This window comes from Stegostoma tigrinum, chromosome 11, assembly GCF_030684315.1.
Source record: "Stegostoma tigrinum isolate sSteTig4 chromosome 11, sSteTig4.hap1, whole genome shotgun sequence".
In the NCBI taxonomy this organism is placed as follows: domain Eukaryota; kingdom Metazoa; phylum Chordata; class Chondrichthyes; order Orectolobiformes; family Stegostomatidae; genus Stegostoma; species Stegostoma tigrinum.
This window is the reverse complement of record NC_081364.1, coordinates 64,587,696-64,600,580: the sequence shown is the minus strand read 5'-3', so window position 1 is coordinate 64,600,580 and position 12,885 is coordinate 64,587,696. Positions and strand designations below refer to the sequence as shown.

Sequence of the window (12,885 nt, the reverse complement as noted above, 5' to 3'; positions counted from 1 at the left end):
AGTGAACTTGCAAGTAACGGTGTTTCCATATCTGCTGCCCTTGTCCTTCTAAGTGGAAATGGTCATGTATTTGGGAGGTGCTATCTATAGATCTTTGCTGAATTTCTGCAGTGCAGCTTGTAGATAGTACACATTGCTGCTGCTGCTGAGCATCAATGGTGAAGGGGAGTGGGTGTGGTGACAATCAAGCAGGCTGCTTTTTCTTGCATGGTGTCAAGGTTCTTGAGTATTGTTGGAGTTGCACCCATCCAGGCAAGTGGGGAATATTCTATCTCACTCGTGATTTGTGCCTTTGTAGATGATGGACAGGCTTTGGTGAGTCAGGGTGTGAGTTACTCGGTGCAGTATCCCTAGCCTCTTATCTGCTATGGTAGCCATTGTGTTTATGTGGTAAGTCCAGCTGAATATCTGGTCAATGGCAACCCCTAGGATGTTGATAGTGGGGGATTCAGTGATCACAATACCATTGAATGTTAAGGGCTGGTGGTTAGATTGTCTCTTATTAGAGACAGTCATTGCCTGGCATTTGTGTGACACAAATGTTACTTGCCATTTGTCAGCCCAAGCCTGGATATTGTCGATAACTTGTTGCGTTTGAACATGAACTGATTCAGCATCTGAGAAATCACAATGGTACTGTGTATTGTGCAACCTTCGGTGAATATCCCCACTTCTGACCTTTATGATGGAGGGAAGGATACTGATGACACATGTGAAGATGGTTGAGCTTAGAACGCTACCTTGAAGTCTTGGAGCTGTGATGACTGACTTCCAAAAACCACAACCATCTTCCCATGTTTCAAGGAGAGTTTGCCTACTGAAACCTAGTGATTCCAGTTTCATTCAGGTTCCTTATACCACATGTGGTTGAATGTGGCCTTTTTGTCAAGGGCTGTCATTCACACCTTGCTTCTGGAATTCAGCTCTTTTGTCCATGTTTCAACTAAGGCTCTAATGAGGTCAGGAGCTTCGTGGCCCTGGCAGAACCCAAACTGGGGGTCAGTAAGCAGATTATTGTTGAGCAGATGCTGCTTAATAGTACTGTTGATGACATCTTCCATCAGTTTACTGACAATCAAGAGTAATTAGCAACTGGATTTTGACTTGCTTTTTGTGTACAGGACATACCTGAGCAATTTCCCTTATTGTGTGGTAGTTACCAGCATTTGTAGCTGAGTTGAATCTGTTTGCTGTGGTAATATACACCTTTTATATTCATGTTCTAGCTCGATTCTATGGATGGTTCTCTAATTTCTTTCTATCACATGGCTGACGAGGAATTTCTACTACTCACCAAATTTGGAAGGAATTCATGTTGATACTTATCTGTGTTATGAATGCACATTCATAGGCCATCAAGTCCTGGAATGGCTCATAAACCCAGGGCTTCCAGCTCAAAAGCAGGAGCATTAGCTGCTGTGCCAGAAGACCTCCCATAACAAAGCTAAAAAGATTAAATTATGAGGTGAGCTTGCATCAATTAGGGTCACATTCACTTGCATAGTTTATAAAATGAAGGTTGATCTAATTGAGGTTTAAAGATTATTATAACTGTCCACAGGACACATAGAGAAAAATACTCTTCTCTGATGGATAATCCAGAACAAGAACACCATAAATTTTGAGGTATCCACCCAGAGGTAATGCTAGGAAGTAAGCTTGAAACAATGCCCTAACTGTTAAGATCTAATTATTGAAAAATTTACAAACCACAGTTGAAGCATGTTGGTCAGCAAGGCATCAACTTGGAGCTATATTACAGATCATCTATGATCTAATTGAATGCTGGAGCAAGTTTGACCGTCTGAATGGGTCACATCCATTTCTATTTTCCAGTGTCTAGGAATATATCTGACTACTTTGAAGCCCTTTGCAGCAAAGTAGCATTTTTCCTCACTGGATCATACACCTTTTGTAATCTATTTAAACCATATGTGACATCCTTGCACTCTTCCTTACATATTGTCCATGTGCTAGTCAAGGTTATGGTCTAAACAGATGTTAAAAACTCAGGTGCAAGACCTATGGCTGACGATCTCACGCACAGGATTTGTTTGTTTGTAAACTCTGTGGCATCAGTTTTTTTCTAAATTCACCCACTATTGATGACCAACGCATAGGAATTGTCTTTGCTTAATTAAGTGAGTGATTTTGTCAAAACATAATTCAGACTGCCGATTGCTGTGACCAACACCAACCAAATTCCTAGAACTCAGAGCTGCATGTTTCTGGCTTATGTGGAATGTGAGTGTAACGTTTAACATTAGAATAGCCTCCCAGACTAATTTTGATTACATACTAGTGATTGGAGAGGAATTTTTGCTTTTGACAAGCTTGTTTCCAGTTTTTGTGCTTTTCCCAGGAGATCACCTGGTTGGAATTATTTTTCCAATTTGACGTGCGATCGCCAGGAACACGAGCTGTGTTTTTCTCTTCGCTATTGTTTCGAGCACTTTCTGTGTTACCTATCTTAGTTACAATGACCGTTTGAATACCCGTTATCATTTCAGAAGCTTAGAAGCAATCATTTTGACTTATCACATATTTGAGAGCTGTGACAGTCAAATTTTGGAGCTTCTGGTTTTGTACTGCTTGTTTTTCAGATTGGCATGCATTTTTCTTGTGATCCCCGAATTCATTTATTGTGGGGTACAGAATCATGTCCCACCGTTGAAAAATGCAGTTCCAACAGTGTTCTGATGAAAGGTCAGTGATCTGAAACGTTAACTTCGTTCCACACATGCCGCCTGATTTGCTGAGTATTTTCAACGTTTCCAGATTTTCTATATATTTCAGGTCTCCAGCACACGCAGTATTTTGAAGCAGCAATGTTGTCTTCAGTCTAAGTTCTCACTCGATCGGTCTTAAGCGATACGTTATTTGGTGCGGTGGGTACGAACAATCACGCCCACAATTGGCACCTGAGAATGTCATGATTTCCATTGCAAACAAGATTGCACCAGTCTAAATGGCAGAAGTAATCATTCTCTGGAAGAGCATCTACGTACAGGCAAACGACTTCTCGGTTTGTCGTTTCACCGCTTCTAAATATGGTGTGCGACTTAAATCTAGACACGTCTCCATAATATTGGAAGCAGTCTAAGCTCTCTATCCACCAGCGCTTTACTGAGTGACAGGGTGCTATTTTGGTCGCTGCACTTTCAAAACGGTTGCCAAACAATACACATTCGCTCGGTCTTTGTCATTTATTTACCCTAATCCCCCCCAAAAACAAAACCTTCCGACGATCCTAGTGCGCGGGAAGGGAATATCATCTTCACCCGCGCGAGCGTTTGCTCGGTCGTCATGGTAACAACGCGCCCCGTCCTATCGGCCTCGCGTGTCCTCGCTTACGGCCGCGCGAGCGCTTTCCGTTAGGCAGCGCATGCCTACAGGCGCGCGGCCGCGGCAATTGACGAGGACGACGGACGGCAGTAACAGCAGTGGCGTGATTCTGGATGGCGTTTGTGGGAGTTAGTGCGGCGCAATGAGTGAGAGCCGGAGCCGAAACCGAAGCCGGAGCCGGAGCCGGGCTCGCGTCGGGAGAGGCAGCCACCGAGGTGTTCCTCCGCCACCGAGCCAGGGAGAGGGGGATAGTCACCGAGGTGCCGGGTCAGTGGGCGATCATATCGCCTCCCCGACGCGCGCGCACCGTGGGAGAATTTCATACGAAACGGCCGACAGTCGGGCTTGTCCAGTCCCGGGCGAGATGTGGACACCTACGGAGGAGGAGAAATTTGGCGTCGGTAAGTTCATGCTTGTTCCTTTCGCATAAAAATAATCAAGTGGTGAAGCAAAAAATGCATTTTCGTAATATCTCCCCCCACCCCGACAAAACCCAACAAAATAAAAGCGGAGTGCGGGGGCTGCAGGACGCAGTGAATAACACTTAATGTTGGTGATTATTTTATTGGCGGCTTGGCTGTTTTGAAGAAACATTTAAATGAAATGCAACTTCATTGAAAAAGACGGTGGGTTTTGACGGCGCAGTTTACTCAGCGATGATGGGTTTTTAAATGGTCTGCGTTGGTGACTCGGCTTGTCAGACAGTTGGTTGCAAGTGTTCAAAGTCGATGACAGCTGAGTCCAAATATCGCAGAATTGATGTGGGATGAGCGAAGTGTGTTATAAATCCGCTACATAAACTGTTGTGTGCAATGTGTGTAATCTTTAGCGTTGCTTCTGCATGCATTGCTGCATGAGGGGTATCAATTTTTCAGCGCCAGTTACAAATATAAATTCCGTCTCCTGTTGGAGCTTGTGTTTTGAATTCTACCTCTTGCTCCCTCCCCGTTGTAATTTTGTTATGTATGATATTCCGAGCTAGTCAAAAGTATCGTATTTAGTTAGGGGGCGCTGTCATTCCGCCCTGAAAAAATGTACCTTGTAGCTCACACTTGGTGTTTAAAATGGCACGAGGGCATGAAGTAAACAGCGCACCGAGCAATACACGGACCAACAGAAACTATAGAACAAATGTTACAGCCCAAATGCTGTACATCAGTTCAGCCATTTTAAGCAGTGACAACGTACTCTGATTTGTTAAGATGTTAAAATATTTAGAAATTTTATAACATCACGTTTATGTGAAGGACGTACGTTATGCAGTTCAGAGGAAAGTTTATATTCTAATGCTTTCGTCTATGATTAGATGTTATTTACATCGCATTTTCCGTTATAAACTGCATTAAAATATTAGAATGGTGAAATGACCATTTTTTAATGATAACCTTCTGGTCCTATTTACTTCGTGGAATTGTTAAATTTATACTTTAGAGCCTCCAGTTATCTTGTAGAAACGACAGGTACCAAAAGGTTTTAGTAATAATGTTCAGTTGACTGGAAGCTCTGCAGGATGAACTGAAATTCTGTATGATTGTACAATCAAATCCTATGGTTCCATGTGTGAAAGGACAGGTATTTGTTTACAATAGCATCTCAGAAGTAATATATTTCCTACCATGGCAGAATATTTAGTTGAAATGATCTTTGTGGAGCTGCCCAGTTTACTGGTGTCCTTTTTGAGTGCATCTGTTTAAAATACATACATTATGTTGGCTTTTGTTCGTGACTTGTTAGTCTACCGGTGAAGTGTGTTTGTGTCAATGAATTGTAATGTGCAGAGGAGCTTGTAAATTGCCTTGAAAAGACATGGAATTTCTTCACAGGCCAATTTTTATCCTGTTTCACTGCTAAAGTAGGTGTAAGTACTTTTCCCTTCATAAATCATCATAGAATCCCAACAGTGTGGTAAAAGGCCATTTGGCCCCACAAGTTCACACCACCCCCTCAGAAGAGCATCCCATCCTGACTCCTTCCCCTTACCCATGCACTTCCCCATGTCTAACCCACCTAACCTAAACATCCGTGGACACTATGGACAATCTAGCATGGCCAATTCATGTACCCTGCACATCTTTGGACTGGGAGGAAACCAGAGCATCCAGAGGAAACCCAAGCAGACACAGGGAGAATGTGCAAACTCCACACAGATAGTCACCCTTGGGTGACTTCGAATCTGGGTCCCTGGTTCTGTGAGGCAGCAGTGCTAACTGCTAAGTCACTGTGCTGCCCCAAATGCCCCACCCCCATTTCTTTACAATTTTTTTTGAACAAGCATTCCCTAAAACCCTTGTCTGGCAATTTTCTTTTCAGGTTAAACTTGCTTGCTTTAAATTGTGCTAGCTTTTCTCAACATTTTGCGTTAGCTATGTTGAGGTACATTAGTTTTTAAACAAAAACAGAAGTTGCTGGAAAAGCTCAGCAGGTCTGGCAGCATCCATGAAGAGAAATCAAGAGTTAATGTTCTGCACCCGGTGAGCTTTCCTCAGAACCAGACCTAAAACGTTAACTCTGATTTCTCTTCGTAGATGCTGCTAGACCTGCTGAGCTTTTCCAGCAACTTCTGTTTTTGTTTCTAATTTATACACCTGCAATTCTTTTGATTTTTATATTAGTTTTTAACTTGGTCACGCATTACTTTTGGATGATAGTCTATGATATACTTTTTATCCCCAATTTTGCTATTTTTTTCAATTCTAGAGGACATTTACCTCCGCTGGCTTCAATTTCACAAATACCAGGTGCCATCAGTATGTTTGTCAAGTACTCTTTATTCTTGGATCAGGTTGGAAAGTGAGTGTAACTGATTAGCATTAGAAACATGTTGCACTATATGCGTGGATCTTGTGTGGTTAAAATGCCAATAGAGGCCAAAAAGTAAGCAGAACAGTGAGCAAATCATGGGTCAACAGAAACTACGAATTATAACTTGTCATCTGCTATACATCAGTTTACTCATTTTAGGCACAGTAGCAATGTACAATGTGCTATGACTTGTTAAGATGCTGAAATGTTTAGAAATTCCATAACATCATATTTATGTGAAAGATGAATCTTGGCGAAATTACTCAAATCAAAAAGTTTTATAACTCTATAATACTTCGTAGTCTATAATTAATAAAGGTTTGCATTCTGTCCTAAATTGGCTTAAAGTATTAGAATGGTATGTAATGGAAGCTGTAGTGACCATTTTTAATGCTAACCTTCTGATTCTGTTTACTTCATAGTAGAATTGTTAAATTTATATTTTAGAGCTAGTGCCAAAAGATTTGCTCAGTTGACTGACAGCTCTGAAGGATGACCTGAAATTATTTATGATGTGGGCAATTAAATTCTAAAGTTTTATGTGGGGAATGATAAGTATTGTTTACAAACAGCATTTCAAAGTAATGTAAAAACCAAATGAACTGTGAATGCTGTAAATCAGGAACAAAAGCAAAGTTGCTGGAAAAGCTCAGCAGATCTGGCAGCATCTGTGAAGGAAAAAACTGAGTTGACATTTTGAGTTAACTGATAGTGGCTGGGAAAATGTAAGGGGAAGGTGCCGTAGGGCAATGGGGATGTGTTGGGGGTGAAGGAAGTATGGACCAGGGTGTACCTGAGGGAATGGTCCCTGTGGAAAGTGGACAAGGGAGAGGAGGGGAATATGTGTCTGGTGACATCTTGCTGGAGGTGGCAGAAATGGTGCTTGATGATCTTCTGGATGTGGATGCTGGTGGGATGATAGGTGAAGACCAGGGGAACGCTATCGCTGTTACGAGAGGGAAGAGAAGGGGTGAGGGCGGAAGTGCAGGAGATGGATTGGACCCTGTTGAGGGCCCTGTCGACCACGGAGCTGGGCAATCCTCGGTTGAGGAAGAAGGTGGACATCCTGCAGGGATTGTTCCCTCTGGGACACCCTGGTCCACACTTGCTTCACCTCTCCCGCAGACCTATGGCACCTTCCCCTGTAACTGGTGAAGGTGCAACACCTGGCCATTTACCTCCTCCCTCCCCAGTATCCAAGGGCCCAAACATATCTTGCAGGTGAAGTGTTGCTTCTCCTGGACTTCCCAGAATCTAGTCTACTACATTGGCTGCTCACAATGTGGTCCCCTTTACATTGGGGAAATGAAGCGTAGACTAGGTGACCACTTTGCAGAACATCTATGTTCTGCTCGCAAAAAAGACCCTGAACTACCTGTATTTTTAACGCACCACCCTGTTCCCTGACTGACATGTCTGTCACTGGCTTGCTGAAGTGTTCTAATGAAGCTCAATGCAAGTTGGAAGAACAGCACATCATTTTCCACTTGGGAACCCTGTAGCTCTGCGGACTCAATATTGAGTTCAATAATTTTAGGGCCTAAACTCTCCCATGTCCCAGCCCCTACCATACACACCAGGCCTTTTTACCACATAGTCTGCCATGACACGTTACCTGTTATTAGTCACTAATGGTCACTCATTAACGACTATTCACCCTCCTTTCTTGATTGTTATCAATTCTTTGTCCACCTCTTCTCTCTTCTCTCCCCTCTCTCTCTTCTCTCCCCTCTCTCTCTTTTCTCTCCCCTCTCTCTCTTTTCTCTCCCCTCTCTCTTTTCTCTCCCCTCTCTCTTTTCTCTCCCCTCTCTCTTTTCTCTCCCCTCTCTCTTTTCTCTCCCCTCTCTCTTTTCTCTCCCCTCTCTCTCTTCTCTCCCCTCTCTCTCTTCTCTCCCCTCTCTCTCTTCTCTCCCCTCTCTCTCTTCTCTCCCCTCTCTCTCTTCTCTCCCCTCTCTCTCTTCTCTCCCCTCTCTCTCTTCTCTCTTCTCTCCCCTCTCTCTCTTCTCTCCCCTCTCTCTCTTCTCTCCCCTCTCTCTCTTCTCTCCCCTCTCTCTCTTCTCTCTTCTCTCCCCTCTCTCTCTTCTCTCCCCTCTCTCTCTTCTCTCCCCTCTCTCTCTTCTCTCCCCTCTCTCTCTTCTCTCCCCTCTCTCTCTCTTCTCTCCCCTCTCTCTCTCTTCTCTCCCCTCTCTCTCTCTTCTCTCCCCCCTCTCTCTCTTCTCTCCCCCCTCTCTCTCTTCTCTCCCCCCTCTCTCTCTTCTCTCCCCCCTCTCTCTCTTCTCTCCCCTCTCTCTCTCTTCTCTCCCCTCTCTCTCTCTTCTCTCCCCTCTCTCTCTCTTCTCTCCCCCCTCTCTCTCTTCTCTCCCCTCTCTCTCTGTTCTCTCCCCTCTCTCTCTCTTCTCTCCCCTCTCTCTCTCTTCTCTCCCCTCTCTCTCTCTTCTCTCCCCTCTCTCTCTTCTCTCCCCTCTCTCTCTTCTCTCCCCTCTTTAGACTATGTCCTATTTTATTCCCTACCCCCATCCCCCTCCCCTTTTTTTCCGCATTTAAACTGATGTTTTCCCAGCCAACATCAGTTCTGAGGAAGGGTCACCAGACCTGAAATGTTAACTCTATTTTTTAACTTCACAGATGCTGCCAGACATGCTGGGCTTTTCCAGCAACTTTGTTTCCGTTTCACAGTAATGTATTTGATTGTTCAATTGTCCATGAGGCAAGCCCAACAACCAGTTAAAGATGCTAAGTATCTCCGGGGCCAGGAGCTGCCTGCCTGGCACCAGCATATTAGGGACTGTTGCTGCCATGCCTTCTTTGATTCACTCATGGGATGTGGCATTACTTGCTCAATCAGCATTTATTGTCTGCTCCTAGTTGCCCCTGGAAAAGTGATGGTGACCTGCCTTCCTGAGCAATTGCTGCCCAGTACAGGAAGTAGATCTACACCACTGTTAGAGAGGGAGTGTGATAATTTTGACCCAGCGACACTAAAGGACAGTTGATATATTTCCAAGTCAGAATAGTGAGTGGCTCCGAGGGGAACTTGCAGGTGATATGCTCCCACGTATTTGCTGCAGTTGTCCTTCCAGATGGAAGCGGTTGAGGGTTTGGATGAGGCTGTCTAAGGAACCTTAGTGATTTTCTGCAGTGCCTTGTAGATGGTGGACAGCTTTTGGGAAGGCAGGAGGTTAGTTACTTACGGCATTCCTAGCCTCTGACCTGCCCTTGTAGCCACTGTACTTGTATGGCTAGCCTATTTTAGTTTTTGGTGTATGGCAACTCCCAGTGTATTGATTGTGGGGTATTCAGTGATAGTAACACAATTGAATGCCAAGTGACAATGTTTAGATTGTTTATTATTGCAGATGATCATTGCCTGGCATTTGTATTGCGTGAGTATCATTTGTCAAGTTTCATTCCAAATCTAGATATGTCAAAGTTTAGCTGCATTTGGACTGCTTTAGTATATAAGGACTTGCTTGTTTAAGCAAATACCTTCTTGGAAGGGCAAAATTTCAAAAGCAGCTGCTATTGACAATGTTTGGAGCGGTAGCCTTGCTGGCATTAGTTGGTACCTCCAGAATTCACGAGAAAGGCTTGGCAGAAGGAATCCGGGAAAACACAAAGGCATTTTACACTTATGTGAGGAATAAGAGAATGGTCAAAGAAAGAGTAGGGCCGATCAGGGATAGCATAGGGAACTTGTGTGTGGAGCCTGAGGAGGTAGGGGAAGCCCTAAATGAGTTTTTTGCTTCTGTCTTTACGAAAGAAACCAACTTTGTAGTGAATGAAACCTTTGAAGAGCAGGTGTGCATGCTGGAATGGATAGAGATAGAGGAAGCTGATGTGCTGAAAATTTTGTCAAACATTAAGATTGACAAGTCGCCAGGCCCGGATCAGATTTGTCCTCGGCTGCTTTGGGAAGCGAGAAATGCAATTGCTTCGCCACTTGCGAAGATCTTTGCATCCTCGCTCTCCACTGGAGTCGTACCTGAGGACTGGAGAGAGGCAAATGTAATTCCTCTCTTCAAGAAAGGAAATAGGGAAATCCCCGGCAATTATAGACCGGTAAGTCTCACGTCTGTCGTCTGCAAGGTGTTAGAAAGGATTCTGAGGGATAAGATTTATGACCATCTGGAAGAGCATGGCTTGATCAAATACAGTCAACACGGCTTTGTGAGGGGTAGGTCATGCCTTACAAACCTTATCGAGTTTTTTGAGGATGTGACTAGAAAAGTTGATGAGGGTCGAGCTGTGGATGTGGTGTATATGGACTTCAGTAAGGCATTTGATAAGGTTCCCCATGGTAGGCTCATTCAGAAGGTCAGGAGGAATGGGATACAGGGGAACTTAGCTGCTTGGATACAGAATTGGCCGGCCAACAGAAGACAGCGAGTGGTAGTAGAAGGAAAATATTCTGCCTGGAAGTCAGTGGTGAGTGGAGTTCCACAGGGCTCTGTCCTTGGGCCTCTACTGTTTGTAATTTTTATTAATGACTTGGACGAGGGGATTGAAGGATGGGTCAGCAAGTTTGCAGACGACACAAAGGTCGGAGGTGTCGTTGACAGTGTAGAGGGCTGTTGTAGGCTGCAGCGGGACATTGATAGGATGCAGAGATGGGCTGAGAGGTGGCAGATGGAGTTCAACCTGGATAAATGCGAGGTGATGCATTTTGGAAGGTCGAATTTGAAAGCTGAGTACAGGATTAAGGATAGGATTCTTGGCAGCGTGGAGGAACAGAGGGATCTTGGTGTGCAGATACATAGATCCCTTAAAATGGCCACCCAAGTGGACAGGGTTGTTAAGAAAGCATATGGTGTTTTGGCTTTCATTAACAGGGGGATTGAGTTTAAGAGTCGTGAGATCTTGTTGCAGCTCTATAAAACTTTGGTTAGACCGCACTTGGAATACTGCGTCCAGTTCTGGGCGCCCTATTATAGGAAAGATGTGGATGCTTTGGAGAGGGTTCAGAGGAGGTTTACCAGGATGCTGCCTGGACTGGAGGGCTTATCTTATGAAGAGAGGTTGACTGAACTCGGTCTCTTTTCATTGGAGAGTTGATAGCCAGAGACTATTTCCCAGGGCAGAAATGGCTAGCACGAGGGGTCATAGTTTCAAGCTGGTTGGTGGAAAGTATAGAGGGGATGTCAGAGGCAGGTTCTTTACGCAGAGTTGTGAGAGCATGGAATGCGTTGCCAGCGGCAGTTGTGGAAGCAAGGTCATTGGGGTCATTTAAGAGACTGCTGGACATGTATATGGTCACAGAAATTTGAGGGTGCATACATGAGGATCAATGGTCGGCACAACATTGTGGGCTGAAGGGCCTGTTCTGTGCTGTACTGTTCTATGTTCTATGTTCTATGTTCTAAAACACTGCACAATAAGTTATCAGGTCTTCCTGCATATGTGATGGTTGTGCACTAACAGATAACAAAACAGTTTGGGGTTGCTGGGAAAAAGAATTCCAAACTTGAATGTTCCTCAAGTGTTCCTTAATTTTTCTCCCCCCCCCCCCCCCCCCCCCCTTTATTCATTCACGGGATGAGGGCGTCACTGGCTAGGCAGTATTTATTGCCCATCCCTAATTGTCCAGAGGGCAGCTAAGAGTCAACCACATTGCTGTGGGTCTGAAGTCACATGTAGGTCTGAACAGGTAAGGATGGCAGTTTCCTCCCCTAAAGGGAATTAGTGAACTAGATGGTTTTTCTGACAATCGACAATGTCATTATTAGATTCTTAATTCCAGATATTTATTGAATTCAGATTCTACCATCTGCCATGGCAGGATTTGAACCTGGGTCGCCAGAATGTTAACTGTGTGTCTGTGGATTAACAGTCCAGCAATAATACCACTAGGCCATCGCCTCCCCCATGGAGGTGCAGTTAGATGGTTTTATCTGTGTTTTCCATTCTCCTACAGTGTTGTGCCTTTGAAAATTCAAAACTGTCTGGAGACGTTGGGATCCTAATTTAACATCCACATCCTCAGTTTTCAAAGCTCACGCCAGCTGGGTCCTGATCCTGTGTACATTTGAACATTATGGTCAAATAGTCTCAAAGGATGGATGGATGGAACACAAGAAACTGAATTATGTCAGACAATTTTTGAACACATACCGAAGCCATTTCAGAACATCAAGCTGTCACCTAGGAATATTTAGCTTTTTAGTTTCGAGTGGTCCTTTGCATAGGAATGATTGATTTATTGTCACTTGTACGGAAATACAATGAAAAGCTTTTTGTGAGTGGTATTGGGAAATCACAGCAAACAAAGCATATACCCATCAAAAAGACTTGGAGGCAGTAGGTAACATTGCAGGTTGCATTATTTGTGGCTGGAGACCATTCAACAGTGTGATAATGGCCAGAAAGAAGCTGTTCCTGAATCTGCTTGCTTCTGTGAGTTCAGGCTTCTGTACCTTCTGCCTGATGGAAGAGGTTGTAGGAGATCATTACCAGGGTACAATGGGTCTTTGATAATGTTGGGTGCCTTTCTGTGGCGGCAATCCATATAAATAGAGTCCATGGGTGAAAGGTTGGCTTCTGCTACTGCGCTATGCACACCTCCTTCTGTAGTTTCTTCCGGTCCTGGGCAGAGCAGTTGTCATACCAGGCTGTTATGCATCCGGACAGTATGCTTTCAATGGTGCATTTGTAGACGTTGATGAGGGACCTTATGGACATGCCAAATTTTCTGAGCTGTGTGAGGAAACAGAGTTGTTGTTATAGAGATAGTGAGAACTGCCG

The 12,885-nt window shown here is 44.3% G+C and overlaps 1 protein-coding gene across 5 annotated transcripts in view; it reads left to right on the top strand.

Moving 5' to 3' along the window:
• Positions 1 to 3,412: 3,412 nt before the first annotated feature.
• Positions 3,413 to 12,885, top strand: part of dock3 (dedicator of cytokinesis 3) — a 1,242,443-nt gene continuing 1,232,970 nt past the window's right edge. For all 5 annotated transcript variants that reach the window (XM_059649508.1, XM_059649506.1, XM_059649505.1 and 2 more), the window contains exon 1: positions 3,413 to 3,746. In XM_059649508.1, coding sequence (XP_059505491.1) covers positions 3,488 to 3,746 — 259 coding nt within the window. In that variant the 5' untranslated portion in view covers positions 3,413 to 3,487. The remainder of the gene's footprint in view (positions 3,747 to 12,885) is intronic.